Here is a 23635-nt window from a genome sequence, read left to right as displayed (position 1 = left end):
TAAGTATTGAGCAGAAAGAAGCCCTACACTTGAGTGCTTTTGATTTCATAGGCCCTACAATTAATTACATCAGGTGGACTCGGCAAAATACCCACTTTCTGGTCCTTATAACTGGAAGAGGCTTTCATTTGTATGTTAATATTTTCAGACCTAACTTGTCATCATCAGTATCCTGAGAGTTATATTTCCAGTAATTTAAACTCCCTGAGACATCCTGAGAGTAGATCTAATGATTTTACATTTTACCTGTGGAAAGTCTTTTACACACAAATGCAAAGCTACACACCTACCGCTGGACCCAAGATTTGACTTCTTAATTCTCAGTGTTAACCTTAAATGCAAATTTCAGAAATTATTTTCTGTGACATAATCTAAAAGAGAACTATCTGCAGATATATCAATCCTACAAAATGTGAGTCAAATAATTCCTATAGGATCCTAAGATTTTTTTTCAAATAACTAAAAGTACAGTTTTATTTTTTACAACTAGATAATAAAGTTTCTTAATAAATTATAATTTTTTAAAACTCAAAACTGTACATTAGAAATACCGTGCGAAATTAAAACCATGATTAGCAGTATTGAGGAGATTCTCAAACACCCCCTCCCCAAGGAAGGAACATTTCACTTACTTTAATTTCCACAGTTTTGCCTCCAGGTTCGATGTGTCTCTCTATGTAATCAGAAGATAACAAGTCACTGCAACAACAGAAAGAAATGATGAGTAAAGAGAACACTGAAAATGTGAAACATTTGAAAATTGAGAGCAAATCTATACATATCTGCTTTAACAATCTGTTGTACTAGATATTAAAACAACATCAACACTTCACAGAGTTAAGGAAAACCCAGTATTTCTAAAAAGATTCTACACCACCTGTTTTCCCATTGCTGAGAAGAGATGATCGAGCCATCCGATTTAGAAACTCCCATTAACACACACACCCCACCCCCATGGTGGTACTGGGGATTGAATTCAGAATACTCTACCATGAATTCCATCCACGGCCCTTTTCAGCTTACTTTGAGACAAGATCTTGCTAAGTTACCCAGGTTGGTCTTGCAATCATCCCCCCTATGCCTTCTGATTGGCTGGAATTAAAGAAATGCAAAAGATGCCTGTCTTTAGCCCACCATTATTTAAGGACATTTTATTCCTAATTTATCTTTACTTAAACTTGATCAAAAGTTTTAATTGGCTACCATATCTTGCCATTTCCTAATGAGTTATATGCGTTATTTTTATCTGACCAAGTACCAGCTTCCAACACACACAAAAATGATGGCAAAGAAATTTAAAAGAAATGAAAGATATTATCAGCTTTTCTTAATTTTCTTTTGAAATCTCTTGTAAACCTTTTTGTATAATTTTAAATGTTCATATAATTTTAAATGTGCTTCTTTTTAAATTCCATATATCTGGGGAAATTATTTCTAATAGAGGTACCTCAAGACACAACTTCCATAAAGTCTTTAATTTTTAAAGCACCAAAATATAAATGAAATCATCATTAATAAGAAAAAAGAATACATGAAGCTATAAATTTGTAATGCCACTCTATTTATAGACATTGAGCCAACTAAAAAATCTTTTTTAGATATGCCCTGTAGGTTACCAAGCCAGAATTGTTATCATTATAAAAAAAAGTATTGAGTATAAAAACCCATCATGATAAGTACCATGCCTACCAGTGCTTGAAACAGAATATGCAAACAAGCATTACATTAATATGGGCACCATCATGCTGTAGTGTCTTGGGCTTACATTACCACTTAGGAAACCTTTAAGTACAGTCTCAGTTCGTGCTTCATTTGTCGTTGGAATTCATTTTCCCATTGGCTTTATGTGGAAGCCAGCAATAATGTGCTAAGCTGCAAGTTGCAGAGAACACATCCAAAAGTGGCTTCAATAATCAAGACATTTATCATCTTACTTCTTGTTAGAAATTCCAGGGCAAGTGTACTGTGAATTTGCATTTGCAGATATTCAATTCCCTTAGATGAATACATTTGAGGTTTTGAGAAACACAGACAAACTCTTTAAGACATTTTAAGTATAGATGAGTAGTTAGTAAGCAAAATTTTGTTAGACATGGGCAGAATTCATAGCATGTTCTAAGTTCTTAAGTAAGATCACATGTGTTACCCAATTATAGAAAGAGATAGATGATCAAGAGACACCTAATATCTGCAAGGCACCTACATCATAAATGTGTATAATATACCAAATATACAAAAGATACTTAATATCAAAGGTAGAGCAAATATAAACAAGCAATTAATATTCATAAGGTCTTAGTTCAACCACCCACCTGTGGTTTCTCAACCTTGACCCTTTCGACATTTGGGGCCACACAATTCTTTGTCCTGAGAAGCTATCTGTGCATTAAAGTATACTTAGCAGTACCCCTAGCTTCTACCCACTAAATGCCAGTACATCCCCAACAAACACCAGTTATGACAATCACAAATGTCTCCATACATTGCTAAATGCACAGTAGGAGGGGAGCAAAACACCTTGGTTAAAAACAAATGCTAAGGCTCATTCCTGCCCCACAAGTTCTCTAAGAATCACAACTAGAGGTCATGAGTGTTTGTCAGGCTAACTGGCATGCAACAGCTACTGACTGGGCTCACTTGTCCTGATTTTTAAATACAGCAAGTGGGTGCCATTAGCTCAGGATACCTGCCATCTTTGGGGCTGGCCCAAACCTCAACATTCATCCTTGTAACCATATCTTCAGTGGGTAAAGCAGATGTAATCTCTGGATATATAAACACTATAGATTCCAGGATCAACTGGCATGGTCCCTCTTCCCCACCTGCACCCCATCCTCAGTATGCTACCCTGCCCATCTCTTTCCTCTTGCTTCATGCTGTGTGCACAAGTTGATGTAGCAAACCATGTAATTTGAGAGTCTGAATTTTGTCTGTGGAAGCTTCTGTTTTCAGACCTTTAGAATAGCTTTCCTGGTAGCATACCTGGGGCTGCCATTGCACCAAGGCAATTTTACCAAACAGGGGCACTTCCAAGTGGGTTCGTGTGGTAGCTCAGCACCATTAGCAATTCCAGCAGTAGTTTCAACTTTCTGCTCTGCCATCAGTTCATGTGGTGGTACCTCTTCTCTCAACTGGCTCTGCTCATGGCACTAACATAGTTGCTGCCATTCTGGGTTTCTCATGAAGACAAAAATATCTCAAGGTTGGGAAAAAAAAAAGCCTTGAATTTCTTTAAAGGAGTGAGCAAATGCTTCACCAAAAAAAGCTCCTAGTATTCATCTTCTCAAATATCTTATGCCAGAACTACATTACATGGCCGTGCTAAACCAATCCTTTGACAAGTACATTTGTTTCTGGACAATCAAGATTCTCCTCACTAGCCTCCCTTGAACATCATGACTACTCTGAGAGTTGAACAGTATTAGGAAAAAGGAGGATAGAAGAGAGACTCCAAAATAGCCCATCCTGAACACTATCCTTGGGTATCATTGATTTTGTATGTTTGTAGTATTGTGAAAATTTGCTAAGGATTGTTATTTTAATTATTAGTCTGAAAAACCTTTCATTTAAAATGTCACTATTTCTTCTACTGAACCATAAAATCCTTACTACCATCATGTAGGAACCTAAGTAAATTCTCTCCCAACATCCTGAAATGGAGATAATAATAAATTTACCTTATGTGCTTCTTTTTAGAACATCATTATTTATTGTTAAGTAAAGATCTACTTAAATCATTTTAAGTGTAGACAAACACAGGATCTCATTAGCATGGAGCAAATTTTATTTTCCTGCAAATGGATAAGGCAGAATTTACTCTGTGGTAACAGATAGGATCTGTGGGATCTTAGCCCCCTCACTGTCACAACAGTTGTATTTTTCTTCTTCTTTCATGTGTATGCCAAATATTTCACAAATTTCCAAGGCTTCTGAAAAATAAAGAAGCTGCCTTGTAAAGGCCTGAATCCAACAAAACTGGTAATGTTCCAGCATCCATGTCACACCCTGTTAACCAAGCCCATACCCCAAACAAGAGAGGAAACAGGCAGGTTTTTGGGGGGAAAAAAAAAAAAAACTGTCCCTGAGCCAGGCTACCTGTGAGCAACATTTCTCCTAAAGTGGGAGAGAAGCACTACCTTACCGAAGTGTGCTGTTTATTAACACAGCCACCCAGATTGCTTCCTTTGGGAATCTGAACTGGTAAATCTGGGGAGTGGTGGGCGTCAGCTGATAAAAGAAAGAGAAGCCAAAGGCAGAAATAAGCAGAGTCAAGAAAAACTGAATTGTACCAATGGGAAATTCCAAACTGAAAGCCCTAAATCTCTGCTCCTGAACTCATGTCCAAAGCAGTCCCTCCTTGATGTTGGGTATCTGTGGGATTCCATCCCCACCTCTGTCATCAAAGAAAAATCTCTATTATTGAGCTATGTGAATAAAATAAAAAGCACCCCAGTAAAACATTCCTTTGAGGGGGAGGAGGAATTGTAACAGTAGTAATAACAATAATAATTTTTTTAAAAAACAACTTTTAAGTCTCCCAGGTTTTCAAATTTCAGGGGAACATTTCCCTTTGAATTATAAAACCGAGGCATTAAGAGAGTATGAGTCACCACAGGAATGTAATTACAGCAAAGAAAATCTCTGCTCAGGAATCACGCAGCTATTTCAACCAAGCCTCTACATCTACGAGTATTGCTAGAACAGGCTCCATATAATTTAAACCAAAAACAGCCTGTACAATTTGATTTTGTTTGTTTGCAGTATTTTGAAAGTCTACTAAGGATTGTTATTTTAATTATTAGGCTGAAAACCCTTCTATTTAAAATATCACTGCTCCTTCTACTGAACCATACAATGCTTACTAGCATCAAGTAGAAACCTAAGTAAATTCTCTCCCTACCTATTGAAATGGAGATAATTAATCAAAATTACCTTATATGCTTTTCCTTAGAATGCCACTATTTATTGTTAAGTAAATATCTACTTAAATCGCTTTAACTGTAGGAAAACTGGGTATCTCATTAGCATAAAGGAAATTTTATTTTACTACAAATGGATTTACTCCATGCTAACAGCTTATTCAATACTGATGTGTGGAATGCTTCTTAGTGAACTTGGAAAGATAAAAGCAAAAATCACTTCCAGTCAAATACTAAGGGCCAAGCCAGACATAGTGGTGCATGCTTGTAATCCCAGCATTTGGGAGGCTGAAACAGGGGGATCGTGGTTTGAGACCAACCTCAGCTACTTTGCGAGGCCCTTTGCAAGTGAATGAGACCCTGTATCAAAATAAAGAATAAAAAAAATAGGGCTGGGGTTATAGCTTGGAGGTACAATGTCTCTGGGTTTCATCACCAGTACCACAAAAACAACAACAACAAAAATACTAAAGGCCACTCACTTTATAAAGGAAATAAAGAGGTTATTAAAATTAGAAATGTGTTCTAAGCTGTTCCCCTTTTTTCATCTATATGCCATACAGAGCCTAGAATATGCAAAACAAATGCAATGTAAACATTTTCTGTTGTAATAATCATTATCCTTTCACTAGTGGGCAACTGCCATAAACCAGAGGCAGCTAGTATAGTATAAAAGTTTGGAGTTAAAAACAGAAACAAATATTTTATTGCTTCCATCCCAGCTGTCATTTACAAGATGTATAACATTGATCTAGTTGTTTAACCTTTGTGAACATACTTTGCCCAGGTCTAACATGAAGACCATCCAGTTGAAATGGTATTAAACCAGGACAGACATGATTTCACTGGTCCCACTCTCTATTGACCATTTCCTTAGAACTCTCACTTTAACTGTTGGGGACTCTGACACCACAGGTCCCTCCTACCATTTTTTCACTGCCATTCACTTCCATCTTGTACAATAAATCAGTTTATATTTCCTGATTCATCCTGAAAATCGCCCCCTTTGTGCATACTCTAAATCTTTGCATGCTTTCTCTGTCTCTATTATACTAATTTGGCCAAACCATGACCAAAGTAAAACTTAACTCTTCTACAAATTGAAGATTTAGAACTCCAAGATTTAGACCATCTGAGTTATTACAGGTACAATTCATGTCCACAGTTATCAACTGATGTCTAAGCACAGTACTACCCATACGTCCATTACATTTTTCTAATTCTCCTGAGAAAGCCCTTCTGAACTTCTCTTTCCTCAATTCTCTGGACTGGTCCTTCATCAGTGCTACCTACTGATGACCTCGCTTCCACATGCACTGAGAAGATGGAGACAGAAGAGCACCAACCCATCTTTCCAATCCATCTGCACCACTGTTCCGAACCAATCTCTACTAGAATGTTAAAACAATCATTTGATTCTCAACATATCTACTGAAGGACTCTCCTAGCCACATCCTGATATTTACTTTCACATTCAAAATGTACCCTCATTGCCGGGCGTGGTGGTGCACGCTTGTAATCAATCCCCGCACCTGGGAGGCGGAGACAGGAGGATCGCGCAGGTTTGAAGCCAACCGCGCTGGCTTAAGAGACCCTGTTTCCAAATAAAATGTATAAAATAGGTCTGGGAGCATAGCCCGGAGGTAGAAGGGCTTCCAGGAACCCCAGTACCGCCAAAAAAAATGTACCCTCCTAATAACGTTACAGTGAAGAAAGCTGGGGTACATCACCCTAACCAAATGATCAGCATTGGAATGAACCAAATCATGTGCTAATGAAGGATGCACTGAGGAGGGGACATCGTTTACAGTGCCCTAGCTAATACTACATGAAGCATATCTGCCCAGTCAATCCACAGAATCGTGCAAAATAATGCATTAGAAGGCAGCAGGATAATGGTGCTTTTTTATTCTAACACTTAGTTATTGTTGCATTACACAAAAATAACACGTTTTCTTAAAACAATCTCCACATGTTCAATGTAATTGAATTTGTCATGGAGCTTTCAGTTCATATGTGAGGAGTGGGAACACTTAGAATAAATGTGTTTAGGTGAAAATCCAGGCAGGCATTACCACTCATCTCAGCTCTTCTTTACAGACTCCTTATTTATAATAAGCCAAGGCTTCCAAGCCTGGCTTAGCAGTGGAATCATTTGGTATAATGTAAATACCAAAGAATAATAAAAGCTTCTGATTATCATCCATCTAGTAAAAATAGAAAAAATGAAAACCAAAGATTGCATTAGGTCTTTCAGCTATGAACAGCTTATCAGAATAACTTGAAAATGGAGGCTTTAAGAATCTTAATTTCAGTGTTTTATTTAAAAAGAATAAGAAAATTTTGGCTTAAAAAGTTATAAAATAAAAACTTTTCATTCCCTCCATTCTGTGCATCTGTCCCCCTATTCCCTACCACATTGTGTGTGTGTGTGTGTGTGTGTGTGTGTGTGTGTGTGTGTTACTAGGAATGGAACCCAGGGTCTTTCTACCTCCAGACTACACGCCCAGACCTATTTTATATTTTATTTGGAAACAGGGTCCCACTAAGTTGCTGAGAGCCTCACTAAGTAGCTGAAGCTGGCTTCAAACCTGCGTGATCCTCCTGTCCCAGCCTCCCAGGTACTAGTATTACAAGTGCACGCTGCCACGCCGGGCTCACTTTGTCTTTTTTATTTTCTTACTCTAATCAAGAATTAACCTTCCAGGTCCTTTTGGCATACTAATATCTTGTTGAGAATCTTCACCATAGAAAATAGCTAATAGCCCCTGGACTTTTGTCCCACTGAAAATTAACCAACCATTCTTGAACTTTGTTTTGTGTCAAAATTGTTATCAATTTGCTTAGCATATAATCACCAGTATTTAAGATTCCTAATTTGTTTAAGTTAAATAAAAACTATGAAAGGGAACTAGAAGCTTATCCACAATAAACTTTTTGGATGAAAATTTCATTTTATTACTTTCTAATCTGCAAACATGAAAATTCCTCTCCTGATTATACACATACAAGGGATTTTCTGTACATCCTTTTGCAGAAAAGTGAGGCTATTCTAGTTATGTTTTATTAATTCACAAACTGTCAGGAATCAGGAAGCTTTCAGCGTGTATATGAGGACTAAAGCACTTAGAATAAATGTGTTTAGGTGAAAGTCAAGGCAGGCATTACCATTAATCTCAGCTTTTCCTTACAGAATACTTATTTATGATAAAGTCAAGGTTTCCCAAGCCTGGCTTTGCAGTGGAATCATGAGCTAAAAAAAAGAGAAGAAAAAAACAAAATGTGCATACACACACACACACACACACACACACAAAAGGCATCCACCAAATGAGAATTTCCTGCCTTTATTCTGATATACAAAAAATATGTCATCAGGACATAGTATAATCAATTTAAAAGTTTACAATTAGTCTAGTAAAATTTTATTACAAAGTAATGGTCAGTCGGTATATGTTTATCATTGTGACTCATCATCACTTTGAAAGTGAAGAATATCAGGAAATATACAACAGCAAAGCAATTAAAAGGAGCTCTTGCTGAAATCTGATATTCAACATAGAGACAGTGTTCTCTAGTATAGTTAAATCAAGGAAAAACTTTCTAAGAGGAAAATTCATAGACTTATTTTATAATTTGTTTAGGTTTTTTATGAGTATCTTAGAAATAAAAGATGTTGCTAATTCAAAAAAGTTGAATTGGGGGTTTAGTGGAAATAAATTATTTATATCCACTAAAGGGTATATTTTTTTTCCTTTTTTTTCTGGTTCTAGTGATTGAACTCAGAGGCATTCTACCTCTGAGCTACATCCCTGACCCAATCATTTATTTATTTATGCAGTTTTTTTTCTTTTGAGTCAAGGTCTAACTAAATTACTTAGGGTCTCCCTAAATTGGTGAGACTGGCTGTGAACCTGCGATCCTCCTGTCTCAACCTCCCAATTACAAAGATTATGGCATGTGCCACCCACCATGCCTGGCTAGATTATAATTTTCTTTTTTTTTTTTTTTTTTTTGCTGGAACTGGGGGTTGAACCCAGAGACATTCTACCTCCAAGGTACACCCCAAGCTCTTTCTTTGTTGTTGTTCTTTTTTTGTTGTTCTTTTTTTAGGTTTTATTTATGTAGCTGTTTTTGAAACAAGGTCTCACTAGTTACCAAGGGCCTCACTAAGTAGCTGAGGCGAGCCATGAACCTGTAATCCTCCTGTTTCAGCCTCCCAAGTACTGGAATTACAAGTGTGAGCCACCATGCTTGGCTAGATTATAATTTTTATAACATTAATTATTTTAAAACTGAACTTAGCAAGGCAGAGATACCCTCAAATTTTATCTGATAAATTGACAGCAGCCTAATAAGCATCTTTATACTTTCCTTTGTCTCCTTCCTCTCCACATCCATCTTCAGGAGTGAGACCATATCCCTTGATCAGACTCCACCCCCAGAAATCAAGAAGAGCTGCTTGCTAAAAGTAACACTGCTCCCACCCCCACCTGCATGACCCCATGAGCAGAAGTCAAGTGGGAATCCCAAATTCTGCTGTCCTGGCACAGTGCACCTACTGCCTACCCAACACCAACACTCATAGTCTCTTCCTGTTGACTGCTCTCAAAGTATCAAGCCTAATGTAACCAGACCTTTATCTTGGTTTGTGTCTATCCCTTAAGAAACTAGACTCCCAAGTCAACCCTTATGTCCAGCTCTCCAATCCCTATCTGGCTCTTCCCCCTTCTACAGTTCAGTGTCTACAGATATCTTTTGATGGTGCTTTCTGGAACTCTCACATGGCAATTAGCAATTCAATCTCTTTAAATATTGTCTTCATCACCTTACTCTCTATCCAAGGATCTAATGAAGGGAAATAAGTGTAAAAAATATTTTATGAAATTTTAAAAAAACAATCATTATTAGAAAATGACGTCAAGAGCAAGAGATGATAATGCCACGAAACAACCACAAACATCTACAAACACTGTGTGCACTATTTTTGCAAAACTTTCAGAGAGAACAGTTTGATGAAACATATTAAGTATATACTTTGTTTTTGGTACTAGAGATTGAACCCAGAGGCATTCTACCTCTGATCTATACCCCCAACCCCAATTTTATTTCTTATTTGAAAACAGGTTTTTACTAGGTTGCTGAGAGTCTCGCTAAGTTGAAGAGGTTGGCTTTGAACCTGCAATTCCCCTCTCTCAGCCTCCCAAGTACTGAGATTACAAGCATGTGCTACCATACCCAGTTAAGTGCATACTTTTTAAGCGTAAAATTCTGTTTCTAAGAATATAACCTAATGAAATAATTTTCATGTGTACAGATATATAGCTAAACTAAACATTATGGGGAAACTCTAAAAGCAGCTTCAGAAAATCAATTAAATATATAAGGTAACAAAAATTTGCAATTCAACACCCTGCTGACATCAATATATAACAGAAGATAATAAAAGATGTTGTAAACATCTTAAGGTGGTGAGACCCTCGCTAAGTTGCCGAGACTGGCTTAGAACCCGAAATCCTATCTCAGCCTCCCAAATACTGGGACTACAAGTGTGTGCCGCCACACCTGGATTCCATTCAGCTATTCTAACTCTTAATAGATGTGTAAACATCTACTTAAGTAAAGTTCTACAAAAGGAGGAAAAAATATATGTGTGTGAAGGAAAAAGACAAAAAGACATTAAGATGCTACTAGTGCTTATCTGTGGGTAGTAAAATTAGTGCTACATTAGTTTTACTTATTTGACTCTTGCACATTATCATTTCCACAATAATCATGTTACATTTGTAATAAGAAAACTAAAAACTGAATGGTATTTTGCAAAGCCATTATGCCAATTTTAATGAGCAAAGTATTTTCTATCCCTTTTGTGAAAAATAATAAAATCCAAAATTCTTTAATAGTTTATATTAATGAAATGTTTTTAAGTCTTTAAAAAGCAGAACACAAAATTATATAGTGAGCATATAACAATTATATAAATAAAACAATACAAAGGAAAAAACTAGAAGGAAATACACCCAAGTGCTTATAAATGTAACCTTTAAGTGGTGGCACTGCAGGTCAACAAAAAATTACAGGGGCTATTATTTTAAATATTTTCTTCAGAGAACATATTACCACATTTACTAAAAAGAAGTATGCTTATAATTCTACTTGTTCTCTTTTTCCATTTTAAAATTACTAGAAATAATGGTCAGAAGTTTTGAGTCCATACTAGTATTATTACCATTATAATAATGATATGAATACATAATATGTGATAATATAAATATGTGACACTATGAATATGTAATACTAATATGAATGCCACTGATCTAACTGCTTTGCATGCATTAACTCATTTGGTCCATAAAACATCCTTATGAAGAATATCTTATTAATATTGCCATACAGGCGAGAAGCCTGGAGCACAGAGAGGGCGCAGGGCAGTGGTAAGTAGGAGAGCCGGAATCCACATTCAGACAGCCTGGCTCAGAGCACATTCTCTTGACCATAAGTCCCAGCCCAACAAGAGTTTTCCCTCCACCCACAGTCTTCCTCTGTTGACATTATGTATGGCCACTTGTCATCAAATCAGCCTCCAACTTTTCTACAGAATGGTAAGGTCTTAAATATGAGCAAATATAGAGTTAATCAATGCCTTTTTTTCTTGGCTTCCACACCACACTTATGCTGGAACCACTGCACTCAGCTTTGCTTTTTAGCTACAATCGTGGGATTTTTCTTCACCCTGACCCTAGGAATTTCCTTGGCTGCTCTCCTCATTATATTTTCTGTTTTCTAAATCTCACATCTCCATCTTTCTGGATCTTCTATTTTGGTGGAACTCAGTCTCCTGCACCTTCTGCACAGGAACGCATCATGTCGACTTAGGCTAGCCCTTGCTCGCACACTTTCTTAGAACTCACCATTGACTGATGGCTTGGATACTCAAGTATAGCAATCCTGCAGAATGTACACAGTACTTCTTCACTGCTAGCTTGCAGTATTACCCAGAAGAATTCTGATCTACTCTGAACCTTCCAGTGTGATCTTTTTCCCCCCCTATAGAAACTTTCTGATATTATTTTTTCTCTGCTATTCTTTCTCCTTCCATCCCCTGGGGATGGAACCCATGAATCTTCTACCTCTGGACTACACCCCCAGACCTATTTTATTATTTTTTTATTTTGAAACAGGGTCTTGCTGAGTTGGTGCGAGCCTCACTAAGTTGCAGAGACTGGCTTTGAACCTGAAATCCTGTCTCAGCCTCCCAAGTACTGGGATTACAAGTGTGTGCCACCACACCCAGCTTCCCCTCTGCTATTCTCTTTACAACTGTATGTCTTCTTATGGATTTTCTTTCATTACTGTCTGGGGCATTCAACTGGCCTTTTCAATCTATAAATTCATATTCTTCAGTTATAAAGAATTTTCTTGAATAATTTCTTTGATTATTTCCTGTTTTCTCTCTACTGTTTTTCTGAGGTTTTATAAAATTCTTTCATTTCTTTTGACTGATTGATTGATTTTGGCAGTACTGAGAATTAAGCCCAGGATGTTGTGAATGCTAGGAAAGCAATCTATTACTGAGCTATATCTACTCTTAGATTTTTATTTTCAGGCAAGGTCTCACTAAGTTGCCCAGGCTAGCCTTGAACTTGTGATCCTCCTGCCTCAGCCTCCCTAGCAGCTGAGCTTACAGGTGCACTCCACCATGCCCAGTTTTTTCTTAATCTTTTGTTCTATTTTCTTTTTTAATTTTTTTAATTTTATTTATTGATTTTTATTTCTTTGTGGTACTGGGGATGGAACCCAGGGGCTTTCTACCTCCAGGCTACACTTCCAGAACTATTATATATTTTATTTGTATACAGGGTCTCGCTAAGAGCCTAAGTAGCCGAGGCTGTCCTTGAACCTGCAATCCTATCTCAGCCTCCCAAGTACTGGGATTACAAGTGTGCACCACCACACCTGGTCCCTTGTTCTATTTTCTAGAAGACTTTTTTTCAACTATGTCATTCAACACATCTATTCATTTTTTTTATTATTTCTATTTTTTTCTCTAACTTTTTTTCTGTTTATTTAATGTCATTTTCTTGTTTCACAGGTATAGTAATTGACTCTCTGAATATATTATTACAGGTCTTTTTTTTTTTCAGGTCTGGGGATAGAGCCCAGGGGTATTCGACCTCCGAGTTACACCCCCTGCCCTATTTTTTATTCTTTATTTTGAAACAGTCTCACTAAGTTGCGGAGGGCCTCACTAGGAATTACAAATGTGTGCCACCACACCTGACTTTTTAGAGATTATTTTCTGTGTCCTGCACTTTTTTTTTGTTTGTTTGAGCTGAATTCTCTTCATATATTTGCTTTTCTCTCTCACTTTTTGTTCTCCATTGTTTTTGAGAGTGAAACACTCCAATTGTCTAGAAACCCTGCGAAGAAAACTGGCTTGTGGTGAGCCAGCCTCTCTAGAGGGAAGCATACATTTCATTAGGAGATTTCCAAATATCAGTGTCTGTACATTCTTTACCATGGGCTAATTGCTTTGCCCAGAAAGAGAGCCTCCTATACCCTGGCTGGATAGTATAAGCCTGGTACCAACATGCAGACACCCAAACTAGGGTCAGGGGTTTTGGATCCCTGATTCAACATGCAGACATCATGACACATCTTGTCTTCAGTATAATACTGTCCTTAGCTGTGTGTATCCCTAATCCAGGGACTCCTGTTGTACCTGCAGAGAGAAAATCTCCCACTTCTTCCAAGGGACTAGAGATGCATTTCCCTGATCATGGGGGCCCAGAGATTTTAGGCTTTTCAAGCCTGATTTGTTCTTAACTAGTAGAATTTCATTAGTTAGTATAGACACTGTATGTTCTTCCAACTGCTGGTCAAAGGAAACCTATCACAATGAAAAAAAAAATGTCCCTTTCCTAGAGTAGCAGCAGAGCAGTCCCTAATCCATGTCAAAGAATGGTCTCCGTAGTCTTTATGTCCAACAATAGATCCAGACATGAGACTGTGCTACGTCCTCTGAATATCAGGAGAGCCTCTAAAAAAGTCTGTAATTCTGTTTGGTGTCCTTAATAATCTGTTATCCTATTAATAATATTCAAACAGACATCTCTGTTTTCTGTAAGCATAAATAATCATTAAGCCAAAAAAGTAGTCTTGGCATCTCTCTCTTCTCCCATATGTTTATAGATAGAGAACAAAATAAAACAACTATGTCAGATTTTAAAAACAAAGTTCTAAACTCTAGAATCTAGACCTAATATATTTCAAACTCAATAGAACCTGATCTCTGTTTCGCCCCATGCTATGTCCTTTTTCTGAGGTATCTGGTGCCTGTTTCTGGAACCTTTCCCAAGTTCTAGGGGTTGAAATGAGTGGTCAGTTTTTCCTATTCTAAATCAGTCAGTACTGGTCCATCCTTGTTAGAGCTTCTGAACTTTTACCGATGACTCCTCTGTTTGTTCTTGTGAATGCCCCTGTGTTCAATCCCCAGAACCACACACACACACACACACACACACACACACACACACACACACACGCACGCACACACACGCACACACACTGAACTTGCTACCTTTTTCCATGTCATTTAACACTGAGCTGTCATTTGTTTACCTACTTGTCATGTCCAAGGGACATTTCCAGCTTATAACAGTCGATTTATAATTGCCCTGATAAACAAATGATAATCACTCCAAGTCAAGCAATTTTGTTTTGGTTCTACTAAAATGTCAGTTTCTTCACAATACCAGAATGTTGCAATAATAATGGCATGGTTTTTATTTTTTTTTAATTAGAACAGAACTAAACAGTCAGTTGAATGTTGTCAATTTCTGAACTGTCATCTTAAGATCATCTTCATTTATGCCAGTGATACTGCAATTATTCAAAAGTGTTAAAATTTCTCTTTTGAAATGCTTCCAGAGGCAAAATGACAACTGAGAAAACTATTCTCATTATTTCCCAACCTATTTAATATACTCAAATATTTTGTGAGTAACAAATACAAATTAAATATCCCTGTCTGAAGTTCTTGGCACGAGAAATGTCTGGGGCTTAGATTTTTCCAAATTCTAAAGTATTTGCAAATTACATGATGGGATATCTTAAAGTCTAAACACAAAATTTATTTATGTTTCATAGCACAAAGTTAATTTTATGTAATTGTTTTAGGGTGTCTGTATTTTGACTGTAACCTGTCACATGATATTAAGGTATGGAAATTTCTATTTGGCCTCAGGTAGGTGCTCCAAAAGTTTCCGATTTTGAAGCATTTTGGATTTTAGACTTTTGGATTAGAGATCCTCTATCTGTAATTAGTCAGGCTAATCATTCATACTAGTACAAAGAACAGTTGTGGACGGCTTTTGTCTGCTTCTCCAAGCTCAATTTACCCAACTGATGTTCTTCTACTATTTAAAGAGCTAAAAAATGTGCTATAGACTTTGATAGAAAATTATCCAAAAGAGTTAATATTGGTATGAGCAATGGAGCTAATATTGTCATAAATATAAAGCCTTTCTACAGCGACAGCTTTAAAGAAACAGTTCCCTTGGCTATTCACATTTTGAAAAGCTTGTTTTAAAAAATCTTATTATCTCGTAATCTCTCCTTAAATAAGAGCAACTCAAATAAGAAATAAATGGAAGAAAACTAATCAGAATCAAAATAGTATGGCCTACCCTGAGTTTATATTCTAAAGAGCTGAAAATCATATAAAAACCACAAATATAAAAGTTAAATGTACTTTGCTTTCCTATTCTTTTAGCTCTTAAAAGAATCATCTCTAGGAAAACCTTTTAAGAGTGAATTTTTCTGGTGGAAAATTACTGGATATTTTTGCATCTAAAAATATGCAAAAGAAGATAAGAACAAAAAGGCGCCAGCGTCACATATATAAATTGTGACTGTCTATACTACAGACACAGAGGATTGATTATCTAGGGCCTTTGTGTTCGGCATCTCTTTTCACAACTATCTGATGGACCATTGTATTCTCTTCAATCTAAATTCAGCCACCAAGCCAGCAAAAGGAAAAATAGTGTTTTCATTGCTGCTTCTCAGCCATTACTTTCCAATTATGTTTTCATCAAAGAGAAATCAATGCATAATGGTAAAACTTCATGTTCAGCTATAGGGGAATAAAAAGAGACTCTGAAACAAAACAGTTTCTGTATAAACACCCAAAGAAAAAGGACACAAGATCTATCTACGTGGCTGACATATACTTGCTATGGCTCTCTCTCATTGTAGCTCTAATTTTAGATTTCAGTATCAAATGAGTTAGGCATCTAAAGGGGAATATTTTAATAAAAATTAAGTACTGTTCTTGCCTATTAAGTAGAGGATAAAGAAAAAGGAACCCATTAATATTCTATGCATATGTACAAAAAAGTACAAAACTGTAAGAGTTAACAGGGAGTCTATGAATATTAAAAAAATTTCAATGAAATGAAATGAAATGTAAGTGAGAACCAGGGACTGCAGAGTGCTAACTCTCAAAATACTTCAGAATCACCTGAGATTTCTCTTATGTACAGACTCCTGAACCACGAAATATGGTGTCAGGGCTGTAAAACTCTTAAAAGATGTCTGGCAATCCAAAAGAGCAAGTAAAACATTTGCTGTGGTTAGAGGTTGGAGACTCATGGGTTATCACAGTTCAGGGAGAGATGCAGTGGATGTGGGGGAAAACAAAGGAAACAAAAATGGTGGTATTTGTAACAAATTAACTGAGCGTGGAAAGGTCTAGAAAGATGTGTTGGGGAGCCTCCTTTCTCCCCTGTACTCTTCTTTTACCTTTAAAGGGATAGGTACTGGCATAACTTTCCCAGATTCTTGTCCTCTCTGTGGAGAAAGACTGGGTTGCCCAGTTAGGGTAACAGTAGTACCCTACTACTGTTTGTGAACTAAAAGTAGTTGATCATTATAAATGTGTGAGCACTAAGGACTTTCTTCTCTTTCTTTTTTTTTTCTTTTCTTCAGATCAATGTGAGTACAGAAATTAAGGGAAAGTGTGTCTGCTCTACAGACCCCAATTGTCCCAAAGTACCAAAGTCCAAGCTGCACAGTCAGAAAAGGAGGCAGGGAAATTAATACTGTCGCTGGGCCTTTTTACTAAAACACAGGGTCTTTCTTTCTTTCTTTCTTTCTTTCTTTCTTTCTTTCTTTCTTTCTTTCTTTCTTTCTTTCTTTCTTTCTTTATATTTTTGTGCTACTGGGGACTGAACCCAGGGGCATCTACCTCTGAGCTACACTCTTAGCTCTATTTTTTATTCTTTATTTTGAAACAGGGTCTCACTAAATTGTGGATGCCTCCCTAAGTAGCTGAGGCTGGCTACAAACCTATGATCCTCCTGTCTCAGCCTCCCAAGTACTGGAATTATAAGCATATGCCACCACGCCTGGCAAACACAAGGTTTTTCAATAGTTTTATCATTATAAACAGTGATTCTTTGCCTGACCAAATTTGAAAACACTGTTAAATTTTTAAACTTGGTCAGGTCCTGGGAGCAAAGTCTTGAGAACCAAAGATGATTATATAATTGAAGAAATAGAAACAGATATTTTTTATATTTGTTAAGTTTGAAGAAACAAGAGCATATTCCATTATAAATTACCTACAAAGCTGGGTATGGTGGCGCAAGCCTGCAATTCCAGCTACTTGGGAGGTGAGGTAGGAGGACTACAAGTTTAAGGCCAGCTGGGCAAACTCGACTCAGTAAAAATAAAAGGTCTGGAGATGCAGCTCAGTAGTAGAGAACTTTGCCTAATATGTGTGAACCTGGGTTTAGTCCCTAGTAATGCAAAAGTCAAACAATTAAATAACAAAAACAACAAGAATCCCCTATGGATCAAAGATTGTGGTACTGGGGCATTTACTTGATCACAGAAAAAAAAAGACTCTAAGGCAAGTAAAAGACTACTAACTTCAGTTTTTTGTTTTTTGTTTTTGTTTTTGTTTATGTTTTTGTTTTTGCTTTAAAGTCATATAAAGCAATGAATTACATAAACTTGAATTTAAAACATTATAATTAAAAACACTATTCTTCAGACCAGGCATGGGCACATGCTTGTAATCCCAGCATTTGAGAGGCAGAGATTGGAGGATCACGGTAAGCGAGCAGCCTCAGCTACTTATAGAGACCCTTCACAACTCACTGAGGCCCTGTTTCAAAAATAAAGAGACCAATAAATAGAGCTGAGAGTGTAGCTCGGAGGTACAATGCCCCTGGGTTCCATCCCCAGTACTGCAAAAACAAAACAAAACAAAAACAAAGACAAACAACCCACTATTTTTCACTAATAAAGTGAATATATTAGATATAATGATCACTATATCTCATCCAAATCTAAAATTCTGACAAGAATTTATATCAATTAATTTATATCAATTAATCTGTGTGTGTTTTACTGGGAATCCAACCCAGGATGTTGTACCTCTGAGCTACACCGGCCCTACTTTATTTTGAAACAAGGTCTCACTAGGCTACTGGGAACCTTGCTAAACTGCAGGTACTGGCCTGGAACCTGGGATTCTCCATTCTTAGCCTCTGAAGTACTGGGATTATAAACCCAAATTACACAGTTCTGGTTTTTTACTTAAGAGATACTACTTAAATCTCTAAGACTGACTCTAGACATTTCTCTTCTGTTTAATTATCTTTTTCAAAAACTTAAATTATTACATTTAATAAATAATCACTTCGAGACAAGAGCTTTTTTCTTTTTCTTTTTTTTTTTTTCCATACTGGGGGTGGAACCCAGGGGCATTCTACCTTTGAGCTACACCCCCAGCCCTATTTTTTAGTCCTTTTATTTTTGAAATAGGGTCTCACTGAGTTGCAAAGCCTCCCTAAGTAGCTGAGGCTGGCTGCAAACAGCTATCCTCCAGTCTCTGCCTCCCAAATGCTGGGATTACAAGCATGCACCACCATGCCCAGCTGAGCTTCTTTATTTTTTAAATATACTTTGAGACAAGAGCTTTTAAATAGAAAACCAAACCAAAAAACTATGTGCTATATTTGTATTTTGTTTTATTTATGAGTTGACCTTTTCTTGTATTTTTTTTTTTTACAAAGTAACACTACTATTTCTTCTTTGGAGAGTATTTCATATTTCAAAGTTTCTGTTATGAAAAGCCTTTTATATAAAATGATATGTTTCATCGGCTATTTTAAAATAACATTTGCTAGTTCAAAAGAGGAATTATGTTTCACTCACCAACTCCAAACTTAGATTTCTTCAGGATCAACATAAAGATAGACTAATCCCTTTCCACCTCAAACTTTGGTTATCCAATTGACACTTGGAAGAGTGAGCATAAAATAATTCTATTCCAAATGAGATAAGATGTTAGATGCTGAACAAGTTATTTACCCTCCAAGGACTTCAAATGAGAAATATTTGAACTCCCTATTTTTATGAGACTCAGAGATGCTGAAGGATTTCCCAAGAGCGTATAACCTGTGGGTGACACTAGAGTTTTACGTAGAGGCCTCTTTAAGAACAACTGGCAGGTCATTTGAAAAAGTAAAGCTATGCTACTTCACACTCATACTTATAGAAATTCCAAATGGGATAAATGATTATCTAAAATAAGATCATAAAACTTTAGGAGAAAATGTAGATGACTATTTTCTCAATGAAAAGGCTCTTTCTAAAATCAAATTCAAAACTGAAAATAAAACATCCCTATAGATTTTGCAACATAAAAACTTAAATAGTCTCTACACATGACACTAAACTTAATGATAAATGCCATGCTGATAGAAAGGGAGAAACGAGAGAATTGCTTATAGAACATTGAGGGTGGCAACAAAATCTGGAAATGATATTTGATCATGAAATATAACATGGTATCTATCAATTATCTATTATATATTCTCCTGTACTCCTAGATGTAGTGATCACCCAGTGTATCTAGTAGTTAATACCCTAAATGTATAATGGTAACTTATAATTCAACAAGAAAAAAGTGAACTTCTAATAAAAATCCCAGTGCTCAGGAGGCTGAGATTGGAGGATAGCAGGTTAGCGGCATGCCTTAATGAGGTCTTCTACAACTTATCGAGATCCCGTTTCAAAAAAAAAAAGAATAAATAATAGGGCTGGGGTGTACCTTGGAGGTAGAATGCACCTGGATTCAATCCCCAGTACTGCAAAAAAGAAAAAGTAGGCTTCAGATCAGCACAAACATTATCCCTTCACAAATCTTTCACAGATTTACCAGGAATTAAATAGAAATAATAGGAAGACCTTGTTTCAGACCAAGCAACTTAACTAGGCTCCAACAGACCTGGCCAAAAATCAAGATTGAGTCACTTATCCAACAGTTCCAGGTCACCAGACTGAAACCAAGTTATTAGACCTTTTCGGAAATCACGAAAGAAAGACAACAAACACAAAGTTTCCTAAACAGACCAGTTTCAATCAGAAAAGAGAGGAAGTAACCTGATGGTAACCACCTGGTACTTCTCTATTATACTGGTTCCGTTTCCCACTGTACAAAGAAAGTAGCTCTGAGAAGACCAATGTGCTTTTTGTTCTTCATTTCTGCTTTCTTTGACCCATTTATTTATTAATAAGGCACCTACATGTATAGAATCACTGCACAAATTTTTAAAGACCCTGTTGATATAAAAGATAAATGAATGTATTAAATGCTCATATTTGAATAAAACTGCTAATAATTAATATTTAGTAGTATATTTAGTTTTCAAATATATATGCAATTCATGGCAAATAACACAAAATCGCTTTTTTAAAAAAACGACAAAATAAAATTAAAAAATATTCCCTAAATGTCCAATTCTTGGGAAAAATTTGAGAATTAAAAGGGCACTTGATCCGGGCATGGTGGCGCACACTTGTAATCCCCGCACTTGGGAGGCGGAGACAGGAGGGTCACGCAGGTTTGAAGCCAGCCGTGCTGGCCTAAGAGACCCTGTTTCCAAATAAAAATATAAAAATAGGTCTGGGAGTATAGCCCGGAGGTAGAAGGGCTTCCAGGAACCCCAGTACCACCAAAAAAAAAAAAAAAAAAAAAAAAAAGGCACTTGGCTCCATAGAACTTTTTTATCTTTTTGGTACTAGGCGTTGGTGCCAGAGGCATTTTACCTCTGAGCTACACCTCCAAACCTATTTACTTTTTTATTTTGAAACAGGGTCTTACTAGGTTGCTGATCACCTTGTTACATTGCTGAGACTGTCTTTGACCCTGAGATTCTCCTGTGTCACTCTCCCAAGTACTGGGATTACAAGCATGTGCCACAGCCACTCCATGAAACTTTGAGTCATGTTAACGAAACATGACTCAAAAAAAAATTCCAACACAGTTCATTACATAATGTATTATGCCATGATAAAAGGAGCTAAAAGTAGGCATACAGAATCCACAAAAAGAAAAGAGCTCTGTGAATTTAAATAGTCAAGCCAGGGATCGTGAGAAGACTTCATGGTGGACGATAGAGCAAAGGCCCATGGGTTGGCAAGAGGCAGAGAAGAGCATTTAAAATAAAAGGGGCCACAAGAGCGAAGCTGTGGTTGGAGGAAGAATGCAGCATCTCCTGAGGCAATGAGAAGTAAAGCCTGCCAAGAATACAGCCAGGGTCAGGCCGCATAAACAATGCCAGTGGCTAGGAACCTCAAGGACTTACAGGTGTCACACACCGTGCTGGGCTTTTGTTCATTTGGGGTTTTGGAAGATCTGTGCTAAGTATTTTAATCTGTTAGTTGATCCTAAGTAAAGAGAAAATTGATAAGATAGGTATAAATATCTATCATATGAATATCTCATATTTATGCCTATGATAGATATCCATTTGGTAGATAAGGAAACAAAAGAATGAGAAATCAATTTCCCAGCCCAAAGTTTACCCAACTGGTCAATTCAAGTGACATCCCAAAGCTCCCCGGGTGGATAATCATAGTAAAATTTATTCTCAGGTAGGTCTGATACTCAAGTTCACACTCTGAACCATGTGTCTTTATTAATGGAAAAGGTAAAACAAAGCTGGTGAGAATTTTGAAACAGGACTACCAACAAGCTGGCCAATATACACAAAAGGTATACGCAAATGAAAGCTACCTTAAAAATAACCTAACTGTAATAGTGCTAGAAAACTGAATATCCAGATGTGGAGAATAAAACTGGGTTCTTGTCTCACAACATAGACAAAAACAAACTCAAAATGAAATAAAGACTTCACCTGAAAGACTTAACCCAGAACTGTAGAAAACTTAGAGTAATTTGCATTGGTCTGGGCAATGATTATTTGGAGATGACCCCAAAAACAAAGGCAACAGAGCAAATATAAACAAATGGTATTGACTCAAACTAAAAAAATTTCTGCACAGAAAAGGAAATAATTGACAGTCAAGAGACAACCTACAGAATGGGAGAGAGTGTTTGCAAACTATACAAAGAGCCTATATCCAGGACATATAAAAAAATTCAAATAACTCAACATCAAGAAAAGAACCCAATTTAAAAATAGCCAAAGGACCTAAGTAGACATTGGCCAAAAAAGACATAAAAATGACCAACAAGTATATGAAAAAGTGTGCAACATCATTGATAACCAGAAATTGCACACTTTAACTATAAGGAAATATCACCTTACACCTCTTAGGAAAGCAAGGTAACAAGTATAGAGGATATGGAAAAAAAGGAACCTTTGCCAGGGCATGGTGAGCCACACCTATAATTCTACTACTTGGGAGGCCGAGACAGGAGGATTGCAGGTTTGAGGCCAGTCCCAGCAATTGAGCAAGGCCATCTAATGCTTAGTGGGATTCTATTAAAAAATAAAATAGGGCTGGAGGTATAGCTCAGATGTACAATGCCCCTGGGTTCAACCCCTAGTACCACAAAATAAATAAATAAATAAATAATAAAAAGGCTGAAGGGTGTGGCTCAGAAGTAGAATGTTCCTGTATTAAATCCCTAGTACCCCCAAAAAGGAATCTTTGTACATTTCTGGTGAAAATCTAAGTTAGTATATTCATTATGAAAAACAGTATAGATATTCCTCAAAAACTTAAAAATGGAACCACCATATGATCCAGCAGCCCTACTTCTGAGTATACATACAAAGGGAATAAAATCAGTAATTAAAAGAGATATCTGTACTCGTGTTTACTGTAAAGTTATTAACAATAGTCAAGAAACAGAATCAACCTAAGTGTCCATCAAATGGATAAAGAAAATATGGCATATATACACAATGGAACACTATTCAGTCATAAAAAGAAGAAAAAATTATTTGCAACATGGATGAACCTGGAAGACATCTTGGTGCTCAGTAAAAGAAGTCAGTCACAGAAAGCCAAATACTGAATGATTTCACTTATTGGATCCAAAATAAAAGTCAAACTCACAGTAAAGAGTAGGATAATCATTGCCAGGACCTGAGAGTGGTATTTGAAGAAGATGGGGAGATGCTGCTTAAAGGGTACAATCTTTTAGTTATGACTGGAAAAATAAGTTCTGGAGATCTACTGTACAATATAGTGACTATGATTAATAATGTTTTACACTTGGAAGCTTAATTGTTCTCACCATAAAAATAGGATAAGTTGTCAGGCGTGATGGCTCATGCTTGTCATTCCAGCATTTGGGAGGCTGAGACAGGAGGATCGTGGTTAGTGGACAGCCTCAGTGACTTAGTGAGGCCCTTTGCAGCTCAGTGAGACCCTGTTTCGAAATA

General features: G+C 36.8%; 1 protein-coding gene across 15 annotated transcripts in view; it reads right to left on the bottom strand.

The window, feature by feature from the left end:
• The window catches only part of ADAM22 (ADAM metallopeptidase domain 22), a gene marked incomplete at both ends in the record, with an annotated part of 237120 nt that overhangs the window by 113337 nt on the left and 100148 nt on the right, over positions 1–23635 (bottom strand). For all 15 annotated transcript variants that reach the window (XM_080700872.1, XM_080700866.1, XM_080700869.1 and 12 more), the window contains one exon: positions 633–699. In XM_080700872.1, coding sequence (XP_080556998.1) covers positions 633–699 — 67 coding nt within the window. The remainder of the gene's footprint in view (positions 1–632; positions 700–23635) is intronic.

Source organism: Muscardinus avellanarius (assembly GCF_963383645.1).
Source record: "Muscardinus avellanarius genome assembly, chromosome: 9".
NCBI classification, from domain to species: Eukaryota; Metazoa; Chordata; class Mammalia; order Rodentia; family Gliridae; genus Muscardinus; species Muscardinus avellanarius.
This window is presented reverse-complemented; position numbering and strand designations above follow the sequence as displayed.